Source organism: Ornithodoros turicata, chromosome 2 (genome assembly GCF_037126465.1).
Source record: "Ornithodoros turicata isolate Travis chromosome 2, ASM3712646v1, whole genome shotgun sequence".
In the NCBI taxonomy this organism is placed as follows: Eukaryota; Metazoa; Arthropoda; class Arachnida; order Ixodida; family Argasidae; genus Ornithodoros; species Ornithodoros turicata.
The window spans coordinates 65895377-65916462 of NC_088202.1; the positions used below are offsets into that span (position 1 = coordinate 65895377).

General features: G+C 44.2%; 1 protein-coding gene across 8 annotated transcripts in view; it reads right to left on the reverse strand.

Moving 5' to 3' along the window:
• Positions 1-21086, reverse strand: part of LOC135385516 (histone-lysine N-methyltransferase 2C-like) — a 148983-nt gene that overhangs the window by 127380 nt on the left and 517 nt on the right. For all 8 annotated transcript variants that reach the window (XM_064614866.1, XM_064614869.1, XM_064614867.1 and 5 more), the window contains exons 2-9: positions 17406-17705; positions 15896-16020; positions 14436-14608; positions 11207-11273; positions 8490-8705; positions 4854-4966; positions 3318-3427; positions 2547-2651 (exon numbers count right to left, since the gene is read on the reverse strand). In XM_064614866.1, coding sequence (XP_064470936.1) covers positions 2547-2651; positions 3318-3427; positions 4854-4966; positions 8490-8705; positions 11207-11273; positions 14436-14608; positions 15896-16020; positions 17406-17660 — 1164 coding nt within the window. In that variant the 5' untranslated portion in view covers positions 17661-17705. The remainder of the gene's footprint in view (positions 1-2546; positions 2652-3317; positions 3428-4853; positions 4967-8489; positions 8706-11206; positions 11274-14435; positions 14609-15895; positions 16021-17405; positions 17706-21086) is intronic.

Below are 21086 nucleotides of genomic sequence, written 5' to 3' on the forward strand. Positions count from 1 at the left end.
GCGTTTATCCGCGCATGACAGCCGGGGATGCGCGCGTTGCAAGGCACGCGACTTTGAAATGGCGGAAGGAGCTTGAGAGAATTAGCTTAGAGAATTAATCGTTCTCTCGTCTTCAAGATTTTTTTCTTGTTTTGCTGCATGCTTGCTACGATGGCATCCGCGGTTCCGAGACGCTTTTTGAGGAGGAAAGACGCGGGGCTCGACCCGAAGTTGCATGCGCTCTACAGGTTTCATACTCGTGCAAAATCGCGTTGTGAAGTACAGCGGCTTCGAAAACGTGTATTGGCAGACGGCTGTGTGTCACCATTCAAACACGCATCAACGGATTACCCGTGGCGGAGGCGCATGCTGATGGAACACGCAGTCCCGATTGTGAGAACAGTGATGACTACGGCATTGGATGACAAACAGTGGATGAGGTCGTTGATCTCAAAAGGTGCGGCGCCTCACACGATATCGGAGGTTATGTTGTCAAAAGCTTTTGATGCACAGCTGTGTCAATTCAGAGCTAGATAAAATGCTTCTGCGCTCACAACAAACGCGCATGTTCAGCGGCGTTCTACATGTGTCGACCTACTTGGTTTACACAAACCCGAGCGGCAATTTCTCGAAAGCTCGTTTTTAACGATACTCTGATATAACAATCAGATTTCGCGTTCCTGTCAATATCGTTATGAACGGGCTCGACTGTATACAATACAGTAGAACCTCGTTAATTCGAAGTCATCTGGATGGCAAAATTTTTTTTTAAATTAAGCGGGTGCTCGAATTAAGTGAACCTGGGCACATGGCGAAGGAAAATGTATATTTATTTGCCGAAGAACTCACTTATCTTCGTCTGCAGCTTTCCGAAAATGACATTACATGTCACCGTTCGCTCAAGATGGGCTACGAACTCCATCATATTGTTGTGCTCACCGTTGGCTTAAAGGGACCATGAAATGAGCTTCGTGAATTCAGAGTACTCTGCAGGAAGCAGTTCTCATGATCCTTTACTATCATCCACACATCGACTTTTAACCGTATTCAGTGCACCGGGGTACAGTTACCAAGCAAAAATAGCGGGGCGTGACTGCCGGATACATCCCTTTGAAGCGGGCCTACGTCATCAACGTCCAGTCCTCTTAAGCCAATTGTGGACGACTGGGAGCACACACCCTGCAGGACCACCTGGGTGCATGGTTTCGGTTTGACAACAAACGACGCTGTTGTATATCTGCCGTCGAAATCAGTAGAGATATGGCGAAACGCAAATTGACGTTGATGGAGGAAGAGATTATGCAACGTACACAGCGTCTAGGAATCATTCCGTATGCAGCAGCTCACAAAAGGCCACCAACAGAGACATTTTCTGATGAAGAAGCAGGTCAGAGAGGAAAATGTGCTCCGGTAACCGTGCTGACAATCAACGGCTACATTACACTTCTGGTGTGTCAACGATTAGATATGATCTTACCTCCAGGTCAAATTAAAACATATTTCATGGGGAAGTTTGCAAGCTTGCTTGCAAATTTTGCAATTTGCTCGCAAAAGACCATCCGCGAAGCGGCAACATCTTCTGTGTATGATGTCACAGCCAGTTCGCCTCACAGGTCGGTCGTAGCAGCAGCTGCTCACGGCCGTGGTTAATATAGAATATTTTCGCTATTTGAACGATTTTCAACTTTATATTTCACAGGATGAATGCTTTAGTACAGAAGAACGAATTGAAAATGATTGTAGGCTTGTCAACTATCCTTTCATGGTCCCTTTAAGAAACTTCCGAAAACGACGGCGCGTGTGCAGATTCATCGCCGCCGCCGTCACTCTGTTAATTTGTGGTATCCGTGTTCAGAACGATGTCTCCTGTGAGAGTTGCAGCACAGGTCTGTTCCGAGTCCTCTATCTCGGCGTACTCTTCGAAAAACGTGAAGCCCTCCTAGGAGCTTGCATCACCGGCAGGAGCTTACAGCATGTTACAGATCTCGCAGCTGCAATGATCGCCACTTTTTCTTTCATTGTCAGCCTCTTGTACTTCACCCGCAGGGTCTCCACAGCTCACTGGCAACTTTGAAGTGGATCTCAATGAAGGCAAGCCAAAACGCGGTTCACATAATCCGTCACGGCAGCACAGCTGGAACACTGAGTGGCAGGGAACCGTGAGGAGCGAGGAGGTTGCGCCCCATGATTGGCGGCTGGGACATGGAAGTCAGCAAGGGAGCAAGCATGTGGTTTTTATGGCAGGGCGTCATTGCATTGGTTGGAAGCCGATGGTAGATGATGAAATTCGGTAGGAAGCTTACGAATTAAGCGGGATATGGGTCAGTTCTTCAGAAATTATGCGGTCAGATTGCAACGGGCAAAGACGGGACTGCAGCAATTCTTCAAATTAACTGGAATTTCGAATTAAGCGAGATCGAATTAGCGAGGTCCAGACTATGTACTGTAATGGTGGCTCTGTTCAGAAGACCAGAAATACAGGATGACATATAAAACGAAGTTCTAAAAACTCGTGCAAGTAGTAACTGTGAGAGGAGTGGAATTCAAGATAGCAATAGAGATTTTACCTGAAAGCAGCCATACCCAGCTGCACATGGGAAATGAAAAATCTGCGTGCAGTCAGCCACGTGGCATCGGATTGTTGCTCCAAATTTCTGACACCCACTGCATGCCTGTGTAAGCATAAACTCAGTTCAATGTACACGTACAGTCACAACAGAATGTAAAATAACGATACGACAACAAAAACAGAAATAGGTTTTCTTTTTTTTTTTTTAGAAGAAAATAAAAGAAGACTTTTTTTTTTCTTTTCCAAAACAAGAGCTTCAAATAGGGGTCATCTTCAATATAAATGATGGAGCCAGGATGACTATGTCACATGATACAGCTGACAGTGGCACCACAGTGTTGCAGCTCAATGCTACATTAGTGCAGGGCAATAAATTTGCTACTGAATGCGCCAACACCAAGAAGGCTGCAAAAGTGGTTCAAGGTGGGATGCTGTGCTGCAGCAGCACCCTGACAGTGAAGGGAAACTGACAGCTTTCTTCTCGAAGCTCTCACCAACAGAGGAAAGCTAATAATGCGCTCAGCCATGAGCTCCTTGCTACATTTATAGCTATGAAGCACTTCGGCTGCTTCATTGAAGATAAGCACTTTCCCCTTGCACAGTCTTTCTCATCTCGAAGTCAACACCACAGAGCATTTTCATAGTCTGGTGCTATCAAAACACTGTTCTCCGTGCAGGGACACGAAATTGGGCCCCGTACCGGCGAGCAGATACCTAATGCTTCCCTGCTTCACTGCCAAGATGCACAGAGGATCTGACAAGACAGTACCTGTGTGATTCCTGCAAATACAGCTTTGTCGACGTTGAGCAAGGTCCCATCTTCAGACTGGCAAACACTTTCCGACCACGATGCACAGTTGTGGTGGACCAATGTGTGACCTGCACCACAAAATAGAGAACGGCATTTTTTTTCCTTCAGAGTTCTTGAGTAAACAAACAGCACTAATCATTTAGACAGATAGTCGATTTTTGTGCACTATTTCGTTACATATATGTTTTTTTTACTTTCATGTTTGTGCCGCCAAGCAACTGTGGCTACGAGTGGCGTACAGACGTGGACAGATGGAGAGAGGATAGCATGATGGAGTGGGGGATGGGGGGGCGTTAGTATGCACGCTGGCCCGACTTCAGGGGGAACTGTGCTGACATTCATCTGGATCGTCTTCGGGAAACCCCAAAGAAAACCTCGGGCAGCACAGCCGGTGGTAGGACTTGGAAGCACAACCTCCCAGTCTTCAGCACGACCTTGGCTACCCACCAACGGGCGGGATGCCTTAACCCACCTGGCCATGCTGCTGCTTGTTTCATTCATATACGTAAAGCTTTAAAGTAGGGGGTGTGCGAATATTCGAATTCTCGAATTCGAATCGAATATCAAACGCTCGAACTATTAGATTCGCGAATCGAATATCCAGTATTCGATTTTTCGAGTATTCGACTATTCCGCGAATATGAACGACACAACTCGAAAGTGGGCTTCACCTGATACTTCCGTGCACGAGGTGAAGCCTGCTTTACAAAATTGCCTTTGCTGCAGGACCAACACAGGCGGGACGGTGTTTAGTTTAAGATAACGTTATCCAAAGTTCGTTTTGTAGACATCGTCTGTGGAAGGGGTGGTGCCACTCCCACATGCAGTTTAGCGGTGCCGACGAGGGACTTTGATTTGATGTCTGTGAGGTTGCCTTTAAAAAGTTAGGACTCTCGAATAATGACTACAGTCCACGAACAAGAAGGGTGTCTTAAAGATGTCCTTTGGATATAAAATTTCAGTAGTGCAACTTCCTAGGGCGAGTGCAAAGAAACTAAAAGGTGTTCATGACAAAGCTGAGGCAAGATGCCAATTCGTTTGTTTCACAAATGGCCGGTGGTTGTCTGAAACAATTACAGCCTCATCCATATAATATGCTACTGCCTGGCACAAAATTTTGAAATGAAGGTAACCACTCCAGTAAGTGTAGGCTCACCCGAAAAGCAGGAAGCACTCTCATGTAACATTAAAGAGCAGGGGCTTTGAACAGAAGAACTGCATGTCTCTCTTGTGACAGTTACTGCTAGAAAAATTACACTAAAGGCATGGGCTACGAAATGGAAACTTTTAGTGCGAAAGTCATATATTGAAAATTTTGCACGAATATTCGATATTCGATTCGGTATTCGGAATTTTTTTCCCCATTCGATTCGATATTCGATTCCACTTAAAATATTTGGATTCACACACCCCTACTTTAAAGCGTACAGAGGGCTAGTATGGAAGTGAATACTGAAATGTGAGGAAGCCAAACAGCGGAGTAAGGCAGCTTACCTGTGGCTTCGAAAAGTGTTACCACATCAGGTTCTTCGGCAAACCCCACAGAAAACCCATCGTCAGTTGATGTCATCTTGGAATCCAAGGAGCAACGTGCTAGGCTTTTACCCCTAGGAGAGAAGGGCAACACTCTTTATTGTGTGAACAACAATGTGTATGCAACATTCTTCAGGAATGAAGAGCACCTCAGTCCATTTTACTGCAAGAACTCACATGAGTGCCATGCTGCTTTTACACAGCAATGTCTGTGTACAATATGGAAATTTGTGACAACGTGGCTTGCAGTTTAGAGCCGCAGGTTACATTTGCATCACACAAAACCGATCGTTCGCTAGAGTAGCCAATCTGGAGTAGCCGGTGCAACTCAGAAACAGTAGATCCCATTAATTCGAACTCAGAGGGATTGAAGATTTTTTCTCTTCTTGTTAACAAATTGGAGTACGAGGGGGTCGCTAAAGGGAGTCACTCTGAATGAGCAGTTGATGTGTTGACAGCGCATACTAGCTGCATTGGCGACACGTCGTGGCTTACTAGGCCTAACCACGTGATGCCAGAAATATAAGAGGATCATTCATATATTTTTCATTGATATCATAGGAAATTTCAAAATATTTACCCACAGGCAAGTATCGAAACATCTCGGTGCAGGAAAAAAAATCAATTTTACGCACTTCAACTAATTTCTTCAGCTGCGACTATCGACGTCGTATGTGATGCTGAACTTGGCATACAGTGAAACCCGCGTATAACGATATTGACGGTAATCGCGAATTCCATCATTATACGGGGTACATCATTAAACGAGGGCTGACCTAAATAGCGCGTCCCCGAAAAGTCGCGCACCACCCCATGTGTAGCAAAAAAGAAAGAAAAGAAAAACAAACAGATCCAAAAAATAAAACGCGAAGCTGTGTGACATCGCAGTGGCTTGGGAAAACAGCCATCAGAACTCATAAAGGGAAGCAGACAACATAGCAGGACAACTTCTGGCAACACTACACGTCACCATTCCTCATGTCAGCTTCACCTAACGCCTGCGTGCTTTATGAGAAGCTCGCTTTAGAACACTGTCGCGCGACTTGCGGGTGGAAAGCACGTGCTAGGCATTTTGAATCATCTCGCGAATTTGAGCTGCATTGGCCAAATACGGAGCCATAAAAGTGTTACCACCTACCTCTTTCACTGACAGTATTGGAAAATAAACAGTCTTGCCTCAATTTTTGTTTTGGTTTAATTCTTTTGATGTGAATTTCAGATGATACGAATTTTTTCCGCTACCCCGTGAGATTCGTAGCATCGAGACTCTACTGTATCTTATCGCGGCGAAAATCGCCGCGTGGTTACGCGCACGGGACAGCGTCCAACATCGTTATACGAGTACTCGGAACGCGGTCTCCATCGCTATACACGGGTCGTTTCCCCATAGAACCAATGTATATTTTGACGGTAAAATCATGAACCATCGTTTTACGAGGGATATCGTCATACGCGATATCGTCATACGCGATATCGTTATACACGGGTTTTACTGTAATTGTGAAAACAGTGAAGCTAACTGGCTTTGCTGACCACAAGTAAGCGGAGTCGTTCCACGCCAGTCGAGTTGGGACACTCCCTTATGGATATTCGTTTCTTGCTCCTCTTTCGTCTGACACAGGAATCACATTTATAAGTAATGGTCTTATAAGTAGGGCTATGCGAATACTCGAAGTATTCGATATTCGGGCTAAATACCGCAATCATGTATTTGACATCTGATTTGAATAGTATTTTCTCGAATACTTCGAATTATTCAAGTTATCAATCACCCACTGCAATGGCGTGCACATCTGGCAGTTTCGGTTTCCACAGGCTAAAGTTTGGTGGACTTTTGGTTTCAGTGCGTGCAACACTGGGGCAAATCCAATCCAATCCGATAAAAAATCCAAAACTTTTATGGGGAGTTGGAGCATAGTTTGGCATGCAGGTGAAGATTACATCTCATGTGTGCCTTATTAAGTGGTGTATTATGAAACGACTCAAGGCTATGCCCTAATATCGTATGATTAAACGGCATATCAAGCGCTAAAGAGTGGAACATATTTTTCTATCTCAAAACGCAACTAATCGGTTGTGATGACGTACGTCATTTCGAGAATGTACTTGGAAGTATCGCTTTTGGCAGCATTTGTTTTGCATTTTGGTTCAGAGCTAGAGGAAACCTGAAAGATATTACCGGCAATGATAACATAACGCAGTACAAAAACCTAGTACAGTGTCGTGCAAGTTCAAAGTAAGAATGATTGGTCAACTCTAGCCGCCAGTGGAAAGTCACTAATAGAAGCAAAAGAGTTATGAAGTAAGTCTGCGGCCACTTGTTACTGAAAGCTATGAATGAGGTATAATCGATTTTGAATCGATCGATCTGTGAATTATGTAAGTTTTATGTTGTTTTCACGATCTCTATTATATCACATGATAAGAACACGTTCACTGAAAAATTGCACAGGCTTTCTGGCAATCTTCTCTTTCTTCTTTTCTTTTCCTTTACCTAAGTTATGCAAGTTTACCATTACAATTGAGTCTCAGAGTCAAGTTAATTGTTGTTCTCCATAATTCAAAAGGCCATTACATGTGGAACAGTTTCCCTACACCTAAAGTATATGCAGCAGCTATTGGAATACCTCACAAATATGACAATGGCTATGCTGATTGATTATGTGAATGCTGACAGAAGATATTTTTCAAGCCGTAGCTTTCTATGTCGTAGTACATATAGCAATATTCGAGAATTCGATTTGTTATTATTCGAAGAAATCAATATTCGATTCGTATTCGATTCAATCCAAAATTTCACTATTCGCACAGCCTTACTTATAAGCTATAGGTAAACTTAACACTTAATATGTAGGGAGTGACTTTTTCAGGTTACCGTAAATGCCTTTCTCAGATTCGGGGGGTAAAAATTGGGCGCTATTTTTAAATCTGTAATTCAGGGAGAAATCAGGCGATAATTGTGCCTTCGGGTGTTATCGTGTGTTTTTGTTTCTCCTTGTTTCTCCTCTTGTCTATTAAGTCCTAATCTCTCTCTCTCTCTCTCTCTCTTTTTTTTTTTTCGGAATCGTGATCTTCCAGCGGTAATCCCCGAAGGCATAAACAGTGTTGACACACATGGATGTATTGCTGGGAACGTAAGTGACCCATTCTTACATGTGTTACACGTGGCGACCTTTGTTCATCTTCAGTGGAAACGTCACTTGAGGGTTTCATAGTGACTGGAATTCGGGGAGAAATCGGGTTTAACCCGAATTGGTCAGTGGTCAGTTCGGGGGGAAATAACCGGGTGGAATCGGGTTTAACCCGAAAAAGTCACTCCCTATTAATATGCAAATATGGACCTGAAACACTAGCAACGCATCGGTCGGCTCTTCTGGGATGGTGCATAGTTGGGTGCGGCCAGGCAATGTTGTTCTAATAAACCGTTGGGCACGTTCATACGTTTGAATTACCAGGTGTTTTCCCCATTGAAATATGTGACTTTGGCAGGCACGAACGTTAGTTTGGATTATGCAGAAGTTCGAACTTTGAGATCTCAAATTAATGGGACTGCACTGTACAGCCAAAGTAGTCAAATAAAAGTCCCCTGTTGCTCACCGAAGGGGTTTGATGCTCTTGGGTTTCCCTCTCCTCGGCACAACGGGCTTTCCAAGGCTGCCGACGGCCATGTCTGCGTCAGCAGACACTCTTCGGAACCGTGGGGGCCGCCTCAGCTGGGGACAGAAGCCCGGTGTGGGCTCTGCCCGCAATAACTTGCCCTGCCCGTAGTGACTCCCGTCCCCGAGACCGCACAGTGAGCATACACGCTCTTGCCTGCATAGAACACCATGTGAGACAATTACCATTACGCACGAGGCAACATGAATCACGCTTTTGACGTGGCAGAAGCACCCTTCCATTTCAAATCAAGAATGAGTGAGTGACCTGTCATATTCAGCAATAGAAAACATTAAAGGGGCACTAAAGGGGTTGGTGTTTGCAGGCTTCATAGGCTACTGGAAGCAGGTATGTTCTGTACTCAACGCTCGTCAGTTCGGACACGCTCATACTGCGACGCAGGAAGAAGTACCTTTATGCACTATTTTGCAATGTGTACAGACTGTGAGGTATGTGGAACGAGCAGTTTCACGTCAAAATGTCAGAATGACGAAATATCCCATCTGCTAATGAAGATGACATATCGATTTGTAACGAGAATTGTTCCACTCGAAACCATATTTTCGTCATGAACAGTGTTGAGGAACGTGCAATACAAAAGAAATAGGAGTGTGCGAATATTCGAATTCTCGAATTCGAACCGAATAACAAGCGCTCGAACTATTCGATTCGCGAATCGAATATCCAATACTCGATTTTTCGAATATTCGACTATTCCACAAATATGAAAGACGCAACCCGAAAGTGGGCTTCACCTGATGCTTCCGTGCATGAGGTGAAGCCTGCTTTACGAAATTGCCCTTGCTGCCACAGGCGGGATGGTGTTTTGTTTGAGATAACGTTATCCAAAGTTAGTTTTGTAGACACCGTCTGTGGAAGGGGCGGCGCCCCTCCTGCATGCAGTTTAGCGGTGCCGACGAGAGACTTTGATTTTTTGTCTGTGAGGTTGCCTTTAAAAAGTTAGGACTCTCGAATAATGACTACAGCCCACGAACAAGAAGGGTGTCTTAAAGATGTCCTTTATGTCTAAAATTTGAGTAATGCAACTTCCTAGGGTGGGTGCAAAGAAACTAAAGGGTGTTCCTGGCAAAGCTGAGGCAGGATGCCAATTCGTTTGTTTCACAAATGGCCAGTGGTTGTCTGAGACAATTACAGCCTCATCCGTATAACATGCTACTGCCTGACACAAAATTTTGAAATGAAGGTAACCACTCCAGTGCTCCAGTAAGTGTAGGCTCACCTGAATAGCAGCAAGCACTCCCATGTAAAATTAAAGAGTAGGGGCTTTAAACAGAAGAATTGCATGTCTCTCTTGTGACAGTTAATGCCAGAAAAATTACACTAAAGCCATGGGGTACAAAATGAAAAATTTAGTGCGAAAGACACATATTGTAAATTGTGCACGAATATTCGATATTCGATTCGGTATTCAGAATTTTTTCCCCCATTCGATTCAAAATTCGATTAGACCTAAAATATTCGAATTCGCACACCCCTACACAAGATGAACTTCACAGTCACACAACAGCACTATAAAATAGTCCCGACAGCGCTCTAACTTCTTGTGCATACACAACTACAAGCTGGTCTGTACTGCTCAACTTGCAGTAGGTAGCAGATCTGGCTGCTAACTTGCAGCCAAGTCGCACCCTCCTTGTACAGCAGTGATTGGACAAAGAAATGTGGCAAGGGGATGTTTCTGCAATATATTTCCTTCGACAATTGGGCGCGCTGGAGGTAACATATGCTTGATGTTTTAAACCACTTTGAAGGAAAGAAAGAGAAACTTCCAAGGTGGCACTTTTCTTCATGTTTTAATTTTTTCTAAATTAAAAATGTTAAAATTTCAACTCTTTAAAACAGTGCAATGGATGAACGGTCTTCCTTTTTCATTGCCAAGGTGACGGGATCTTTCATACCACAAACATACCACTTTAGCGCTCTTCTAATACAGCCGCCGACCGATTTTTCGGACTTGTTCGCGGAACGGCCGCGGCTCCCATAGAGTTGATGTATAAGTACGTTCAAAATTTCGGACGCAGTGCTGCCCCGTCACTCGATATTTCGAACTCTGTTTGCCCAACCAGCGAATTTCTCTCTTAGGGTGACGTAAAATATTGATAGCATCCGAAATTCGTATCAAAAGAAATCAACCAACTAAAATATTGAGGCAAAAAATAGGCTGTGATTGTTCATTTTCCATTCGTCTGAGTAGAAGAAATCTGTCGTAACGCTTTTGCGTCATCGTTTTTGGCCAACGGCTTGATTCAAAAGGTCCAGCACGTGCTTGTGCCCGCGAGCTGAGTGAGAGCGTTGTAAAGCGAGCTCCACCTAAAGCACGCATGGGTTAGGTGAAGCTGACTTGCGGATTTGATGACAGCGGTGCCTCTGTCATTGCAAAGTGACGAAATGTCGTTTCGGGAAATAGAAGCTGGTGTTATTAGGCAGAGCTGGAAGCGCATTACGAAAGTGCTTCTAGTGCTTAGTAAAGTTTATTTCGAAGCGAAATTCGTTTTTCCGGACTGCTTGTTTATTCGGACTTTTGTGCGATCCCTCCAGAGTCCGACAAATCGGACGGCGACTGTAGATTTATTTTCAATTTATTTCAAAGATAGAACCATAACACCAACTGCAACTATCATAGCAAGAATTCGTACCGTTCGTGTGTAGATAGCTCATCCAGCCTTTCCACGCCGGGCTCCAGTGGCATATCACCATCATACCCTGAATAAAACAGTAAAAAGCACAAGCACTTAAAGGGGCACTACAATGCAAAAACAACTTGTTCTCAAATGAAAGTCAAAATTAGTTCACACAGCGCTAGCGTTCAGAAGAAAAACGTGATGAAAACAGAGCCGTCATTGGCGGCAACGAATGGATCCTCAGGAAACAAATACAGTAATCCCTCGTTACAATGACGTCGCTTTATTCGAATTATCGCTTTATTCGAAGTTCCCCTGTATCACGTATAAAACGCATGCAGTTTTAACCGGATTATTCGAAGCATACTGTCGCCCGACTCCGCATTTTACGATGCGCAAGGGGCCCTTATGCCCGCAGCTCCTGCACGAACTTAGTCGCGGAATCGTGGAGCGGTGGAGACGCTGGGCAGCGTTCTCTGCAAGCGTTCTTTCCCTCGTAGAAAAGAGGCGAAATTTCACACCCTCTCCTCTTTTCTGCACGGAAAGTGTAGCACGCGCGTTCCACGTCGCTCGATCGGCGTCTTGCTCTCCGCGCAGTTCCTGCGTTTTCCAATGACTCCACCGAAGATCATACGGAAGTATATTACGCTCGAGCAAAAGGTCGCGCTAATTAGAGAAGTTGAAAAAGCTACTATGCCTTTCGTGGTAGAAGCTAGCGGCAGCTAAGATCGCAAATTGCGTTGCGCTGCGTTGGATTTTCCAGGGGTCGTGTGCACGATGAACAAGAGCACGTCCCAGACATAGAGGACTGTGACGATCTCTACACGCGAGTGCATGAGCTCGTCAGACAGGAGGCGGACGACGACTTCTCTTCGTTTGCACTTGAAGATGCGGACGTACCCGTCGTCTGTCCTACCACGGACGAGGATATTGTGGACACTGTGATAGGGCGCCGATGCGAAAGTGACGATAGTTCGGGTGATGAGCCCCGGGAAGTTCCAACAACGGCTGAGACATGGGACATGCTCCGTTTGATCCGCAATAAAACTGAGTGCAGCGGTGGTGACGACGGCATCCTGCAGTGCGTGCACAGACTGGAGCAGGCCCTCCTGGCGCCCAACAAGGCCGCGCGTCAGACGCAGCTCGCCTCTTTTTTTTGTAATGAAATAAAAGTGCTACCATGCTGATAACTTCCAAAAGTTAGTGTCTTTTGGGATACCGTTGTTTGCGCGTAGTTCGGGCACCACTGGCAGCATTTTTAGCCGTTTCCGCATTTATTGAAATACCGCTTATAACGAATTTTTTTTCGGTTCCAACGACTTCATTATAACGAGAGATTACTGTATTGGCAGCATCCAATCAGACAGCAGGAGAAACGCGTGCATGCCTATCGTGCGCATGTGGAATGGGTCCTGCCGTAGTGTTGTGTACATGTGCAGTATGATGCACATTGCTGCATTTTTTCAATACCGATTTACTGAGCTGTAGCCCACAACAGTAATTCCAAATGTTCTAGTGACAACAATTGAGCCTGTATGCAATAAGGGGATAAGGGGATAAAAATCCCAAACCGAGAAAACTGCAAGCGAATATTTGGTAAAGTAATTGCAGATAAGTTTCCTCGAATATCATAATTAAAAAAATTTTAACACATATGCATGTGTCTACTCTACATGCGTGTCCCATTCGCATCATTTCTGTGTGTGTGATTTAGCAGACATTGAACAAAATCCAGGAGCATGACATATCCCCTTTTTCAATATAACAATTGATGCACGTGCAGGGTTTTCGTGCAGGAAAAAACTGTTTTCACGAGTCAGACTTTCATGGTGACGGCAGGATGGCCGATGTTACCTTTGTGCAGTGGAGCAGTCTAGGATAGTGATTATCATGCTGCTAAACGAGCACAATCTTGAAAAGAATGTTCTGCATGGCCAGCAAAATATCACTTATTAGCACAGTGCGCATGTTTTTCCGATTACAACGTTCGGCAGCACTGCTGACACGGTCATGTGAGGTACATTTCCGCATCGTAGCAAAATTTAAGCTACACCATTTGTATGCATGTGTAGGAAATGGGCCTGATCTGGCTGTCCATCCCATTGACACACATGCATTCTCCTTTTCTTACCTTCCTGTAGCGAGTCAATAAATTGCATTACGGTCCTAAATTTTATTTAGCAGGTACATACTAGTATGTAGATGTAATTGCAACAAAAACACTAAAAAGGGGATAATTCGACTTATCCCCTTATTGCACACAGAGGTTCAATTATCTTCACGTCTTTCGGACAGCGACGCCAGCGTGTTTCGTAAGTCCTGCTACGTTTTTCGCCGGAACTGCTCCCTGGCGTGGCAGAACGTTCACGCGCCGCACACACTAAAAGCACCGATGTATACTCGATACACGAGCTGAAGCGACATTCACTGCGTAGCGCCGAGGCAAGAAAAAGTCCGGTATAATTTGATTGTAGCTTCGTAACAGAATCAAAGTTTTGAATTGTGACAACAATTTGCAAAATTATCACAGCATGAAACATAATTTGAAGTGAACTTGTGGTGGCATCTTAGTGCCCCTTTAGCACAGCTACAATACATAATGGATATTTTTTTTTATATTGCAGGCCAACTTGGCCCAAGCAGGAAAGGCAATACAAGTTATACAAGTGATATGCACATATACAGAATTGCAAGATGTCAAAAAGAAGAAAAAAAAGGAATGCCCGGTAAACAAACTTCACAATAAACAATGTTCTAACTCTTTCACAAAGCTGTCAGAATTAAACACACTGTTAGGCATGAGGTTCCAATCTGTTACTGTACGACGGAAAAACTGTACTTGAATCCATTTGTTCTCATGAAAATTGCTTCTAATATGTGTTCACGCTGACCGTGTCGCGTCCTTCTTGTTGTGAGAGGTCTCACGCCGATCTATGACTTCTAAATTAACTCTTCCAGTCATTGAATTATACAAAAGTAACAGCCTCTGTAATTTTCTCCTTGTTTCCAATGTGGAAATATTGTTTTGCTCAATTAGAAGAGATGAAGAGTAGTCGAATTACTCCACAAATGAAGTTATTGCGACGGGCGTACCAGTTGGCCCGCCGCTCAGTCTTTCTAGGTCAATTTCTTTTGATTGCAAATTAATGAGGTCACAAAGATTCAAACCCATCAATACTTTTAATGCAGTGTTTCTGCCATTTAAACTAAGCATCATTAATTCGTTATTAGCAAGACAATTCACCTGCGTCTGAAGTGGTGGCAGGAAAAGGGGCCAGCGGCAGTTGGGGATCGGACTCCTGCTCCAGTCCACCACTGGTCATGAGATCGGGGCCAACAAGACTACCGGGATGCTGAAGGGACAGCAGTCCCGGTTTGCGAGAGCGCACACGTGGCCTTCCGGGAAAGCTGCTGTGGCTGCAGGAATATGTACCATGTGTTTCACATAATGTCAAATGGTAACACTTGAACACAGATGCACAGAACACCTGCATAGAGTCACTTCCAACATGAAAATGCTCCCCACACACCTCTCCCAAAAGTAAGATTAAATAAGTTTTTCATTTTTGTATTTGCTAAGAAACACTTGGCTCATTATCATGGCGAGAAGGAATCCTATGGTATGAGAAACAACAAAAGAAAAATGAACCTGTCAGACACTCAAGTGCTCTCCCTTTAAAGGAGCAGTGAAATGACATTTAGGATTACTTGAAGATGTGCTTAATTAATGATGCAGTTTATCAGGAGCAACCACATGAAATACTGTCACTGGGCTTTGTCTTATGCGCTTAGTCACTGGTGAGCACAGTGTGATGTACAGAGATTAATGAGCAGCCATGAGCGAGCTACCCAACCGGCACTCAGGCTGAACCCTCTTCCCCCTAATCACAGTGTGACGTCCACCTCACACATAGGACATAAGACAGTCGCAGACGACAGCAACAGCTCCCACGTAACCACATAGAATGATGATGATGATAATCAATTTATAACTTTAGCAAGAGAGCATCTCCCATGAGACATGCACCGCTCGTACAACAATCCCAAGCTGAAGCTGAAGTAAGCTGAAGCACAAGGTATTCTAGCAACTGAAGAAGCAATAAACAGGTCGATAAGCAGCGCCACCACTACCTTCAAAATGCGGTGCTGGGGAGGGATGCAAATGACATGGCCGCTATAATATAGAAGGTCGTACTTCCAAGAAATGTACTCTGCAGAGAGGTATCTGCTAGACACCTATTGTGAACATTTTCTACCACAGTGTTTTTTGTTATATAAATTTATATATTTTATTTATTTTATATAATATATTAATTTATATTATATAAATTTTGGACTTCTACTACAGCACAAGCAATTAGAGACATTCATGGGAAGGCATCCTCTACAGGGAACACATACAGTCGTATTTTCACTCAACCCTGAGGGATCCCTGCGCTTCCAGGGAACCTTTCTTTTATCAACCTTTCAGTAGCTTTGGCAGCGCTTCCTGCACACGCAGAGAGCGCATGCCCAATACATTGCCAAAGCTACTGGAAGGGTCCCTCGAAGCACAGGGACCCCTCAGAGCTGAGCGAGAATATGGCAGATAGTGATGAAAGCTAAAAGCAATCCGAGTGCGTGTGAAACACCTGCTTGGAAAGTTACGACATCAGAGGTGACTTTTCAAGCATGTGATAGGAATGATGTAGTAGAATTGCTCACATCTTCTTTCTCTGTACAGGGCCACTGCCATCTTTCCTGGGCCTCCCTGGTCCCCTCCTGACTACTTGGGGTGATCCTCCTCCCTCTGTACATAGTGCAACTGGTACAGTCACTTCCGGCTCAATCTGAAACAAGAAACAGGCCTGCTTACTTTCAAAAGCACACTTGCACCTACCAAGATGAGCTCAGCTGTCTTCTACAGATGATGCTCAAGTGAATGATAGCAGTTGAAGAAAAGGCACCAGCAGTGGGATTCCAACCCACACCCCCTGATTGGCAGTCAGAGATGCTACAGATTACGCCATGATAGCTACCCTCTCTTCAACGTACCACGCCACGCTAGGAAACACGGGTACACGCACTCACCCTCAACACATTCTCTTTTACATTGTTGCCAGTCGCTGTGTTTCAGGTATGGTATTCAACTGCGTTTCAGGTATGAAGTGTAATGCATCACAAGTTTTCTTGGCCTTCATCTCTTCATGCGGTTTTAACTTCGGTGTGATCACTACCCAGAAGTGTTAATGGCTGATCACACCACCAGGTTAACTATGGAGAAATATGAAGCACAGCTGACAGCTTGTTTCCTTGTGTAGCCTAGTGTCATTAAATAAGCTTCACTTCGGAGTAGCGAAACTGAGTTCCAGAAGCGAGGAGAGGCAATGGGGGGCCAGTTTGTTTCCTGCACCACCCCTGCGTATCCTAACGATGCTCATGATACCATCTATGGAGCGTGCTCCGAAATGTTGCTCCTGTTGCAAGCATTACACCAAGGTAGATACCTTGACAGCCTTAAGCTCACCTTGACCTCCCCGGGGTGCTCTTGTGGACAATACATACATAATGCTGCACGACAATCACAAACACTACCCTACAGTGTTGTTATGTTAGCTGTCTCTGCCCCTCAACAGGGGATGAAGCTGGTGTGGGGCAGAAAGAAAATGATTTCCCTGCTCGCCTGTGGAACTCAGTGTCACTGCCCTGAAGCAAAGCTTATTTAGTGACTCTAGTGTAGCCAACGTCACCAGTCAGTTTCCTGATCAAGGAATGCGGACCTGGCAGTGGCTAACAATAGGTGAACATGTCTAACCCAAAATACATAGCCCTGCAACTTACAATAATGGTCCAAGTTAAATTATGCTCCAACCTTGTCTATTTCAAAGGCAACGTAAAATAGTTTCAACGATGTTCACAGCATCAGTCGCTCGCCACATTACAGCATGGCCATGGGGATTTTCTAATGGAACCCACACGAGTTCAACTCATATGGCCATCTCCAGTTTCCTTCATACTTTCATGCAGCGTGACCAGTGCAATGGTGCATTTTTGTTTGCATGAGACTACACCTGCCAATGCAGTTGTACATTTTCAACATTTTATAGGCACCCATAGGCATTGCAATGTTGTGTAGTGGAGCTCCGTACTGAGTTTGCTGTATAATGAGTGCAAATAAATCAGCTACAATGCAAAGAAAAATTGAGAAGACAAAAAACAGGGCAGCGTCTACTACCTTGAGCAAGCAAGGCCCCTCGAGCTGAGCCCCATCCTCAAGCTCGGGCCTTTCTGGAGTGGCCACGTAGGGGGCCTCCGAGCCTACTTCTGAAGGAGTGGTTGGGGCCTCAGGCAGGACACCACCATCCTCTGAGGACGCGTCTCCTCCACCGACTCTTACTCCCGGTGAAGAAGAGCTACTGGGAGGGGGAGGCTGCTGCTCCGAAGGAGGATCAGCACCGCCATCTTTCATGAGCTCAGCTCCACCATCCATCGCCGCATTGGACGCGGCAGTGCCACACGGCTAAGCTGGACACGACTGGAACAACAAATTTGTAAAATTGTTACCGTGTTCCATCCTTTTCCAGCTGCTGACAAAAATTCTGACTTGAGTTAAGTTAGACTCCCAAGAAATACTCTATCGTCAATTTCTTTTTCAGATTTACGAGCATCGCATTACACGGCTATTGCACTAAGTTCAATTTAGTTTTAAAAACATGGTACATCGTGTGGAAATGCTGCCATCCAGACATTTTTGGCAGCTGTCTCGCACAAGTCGGGATATTTTTGGTTGTTCCAAATTAATCAATTCTTTATTTCTAAACATCAATCACAAAGCTGTAGGGTACCCTGATGAACGCTAATTTGGTTGTTTGAAGTATCTCCTACGTGGTTATCTTTTTTTAGGCTCTGATGAGGTATTATTTAACAAGTACTAAAAGACAACATGTGCTGCGATAATAGTGCTTTCAAGCATGCTGTGAATAGACAGAGGCCTCTCCTAGAATGGCTCGGAGGGTCCATGGACATGGAAATAAAGGAGCGTGCGTTCAGAGCACAATTATGGTTGCATGCGGGTATACTGTCACGTGATATTTTCAAGTTCCATTCACCTTCTTTGATGCCTGGAAGAAACAACCACGTAAGACACATTCGACTGCAAAGTACTGCATTTGGGGTTGTTGAAGGTACTTTACAATTTGCCCACTGATATACCACTCTAAAATTGATATTTAAAAAATTACATAACTAATTTCAATTAATTAATTCATTAGGGGAATAGAAAAGTGTCCTGACTTGCGGAAGACAACTGCCAACAACATGCGATCGGTTTCATATGGGTACTGCACAGCTGCCCGTCATCAAATCCTGGCTCAACTTACATGGGACACTCTGCATAAACTCAAAGCAATACATATAAACTTCGGTACTGCAAGAATGTTTAACTGCCTTCTTGTAAATGTGCAATGAACAGTAATGTCAACAAACTGCAAGCATGCAACAAATGCTTGCTCTATGGACCTTGTTTATTAATATTTTATCTTCTCTTTTATCAACTTTCCAATTGACTGAGCATTCTGGAAGCCTACCCACGATTTTGTAAAACTAATCCAGCTTCTCACACTTTTACATCTACAATGGAAAGGCATTAACCACATATATTACGTTACATAAAAATCCTCAAATGCAAACAGCTGACTTTCAACCAAATTCCAGAGACTTGCATTGCAAAGTCACCAAATTTAGACAACATTGAAGCTAAGCAACTCCAGGTGTCATCTGCATTGTGCATGTTAGCCCTCAGGCTTTTGAACCTTAGGTTCAACTATAGGAATCATACAGCAATGCTAATCAAGCCCATTGGTCACCTTGTATATAAAATGTATTTGGTAGGTCTTCACAGATACTCCAGGTTTTTTAGAGGAATTGCACTCTCTTTTGTAATTTTAAACTGAATTCTTATCACCAGCTCTATGAACTTGCAGGGGATTGATAGGTCCGCAATCTGTGCAATGTGACGATGATGTTAGGTATTATGTCACCCCTAGGGTGTCATACCCCCTATGCCATTTGATATTATTGGCTATGGAGCTCAATTCTCACAGAAATCACTTGCTTAGGTACATCTGTAACAAGCATCCCGATTTGTATCAGAATGCAGAAGATGCAATGGCGCACGCAATGACAACCAAGGGCACCTATACCAGTGTTCAAGTAAAGAACGATGCGAAATGTACTCTGTCAATCGTAACAGCGCCGTCGGAAAAATTATACTGCAGTACCACAACGTGCTCTTATAGTTTCAGTGGCAGCGCACTATTTGTCATCACAGAGAGTGATGCGGCCAATAGGGACAAGCATAGGGCAGGGCTTAAATGTACCATCCTTAGGTTGAACGTACTCTCTTAGTCTCTCACTGCCCGCCACAGATACATAGGCACTCTGTGGCATGTTTTTGGTGTATCGCTCTGCTGATATTACAATTACTTATGATGTGGAGGGGATCAAATTTAGGTAATGTTGCCCTAGTGCTTTGCACGTACACTCTAACAACACAGCCTCACCGCAGAGTTCACTCGTGGCCATCCATCATCTTGAATGACAACGTTCTCTCCCTTGACTTGATGAAAACGGGGGCGTACGCCTTTTTTGTGGCAATTATGAACTGCATAATGCCACAAAAATGGTATGCACACCCCATTTTTTGCAAAGAAAGAACGATGTCATTCGAGATGATGGTTGGGTAGGAGCGTGCTATGTGGTGAAGTTCATTTCTAAGAATGTAGGTACACAACAGGTTTTGGAAGTGTCTGATAACTGAAATAGAGAATACTACAGAGTTACTTAGCATCTTTGGTTCCTCACTATATGTTGGAACACACTGCATGGGGATCGAAAGCTGGGCATCTATCACACAACAATGATGTCAGCCTCGCCCACTTGTCTTGCGACATTTAAAAGAAAAAAGTTTTCCCAGAACATTATGTAACCTGTTAGCAAAATTTTGAACAACTTTCAGGGTGTAATGGAAGAATTTGAACCATATGAACTAGAGTGAGAAGTAGTGGGCACCAACCAAGAATAGACTGCTTCTGGAAAGACTGCAACATAATTTCTTATTTCCTTCTCTACACTCTCCCAGGTTCCTGAGATGATTTCCTCTCACAAAGGTGTGATTGAAGTGAATCCCTTATTTTGTACGCTCACAAAATGCACGACTAAAAGTTGAGCGAACATAATTTGTAATATATCACTCCCCGCAAAAGTAAAAGTTTGCAGACCACTTTGTGTAGCATGGCCTGCATATATCGTGGCAGAATGAGTTGCAGTAAATGCAATGTCACAATGACAAGAAGCGTATGTATTTCAGCGGCAAAGAAAGCACATAGAATGTAACTGGAGTTGCCATGCACAGGGTACGGTAACAGTGATGAAGTTCTAGTGGTACTGTTAAAAACTGGAGTTCACTATACACAGCTGCATTCACAGATGATTTTTTAAAGTAAATTCCTATTGCAGGTAGATCCGCAAAGATGAATGTCCAATATTACTGATCAACATCCTGGACTACAGTTTCTGAAACGCCAAGATCCTCACTGGCGCAGAAACAAAATGTATCCAAATGACGCTATGAACAACAGCCGTATCATCAGCATGACGATCAGGCATCTGCGTGTAACCTTATTCAACGGGGCCTCCGATCTAATGCAACTGTTTCTCATTAGTACGCGAAAACTCAAATAAGCAAACATCAACAGCCTTACACACCGCTGGCATGATAACATAATTCATGTTCGGACTACGCTAGTGCCGCCGACGTCAGGATGTCAGATGAAGTCGTCTGCGTTATGCCACAGTTGCCACCGAGTCGCGCACTTCATTGAAAATAACATACGCTGCCCATCCTACCCCGGCAATT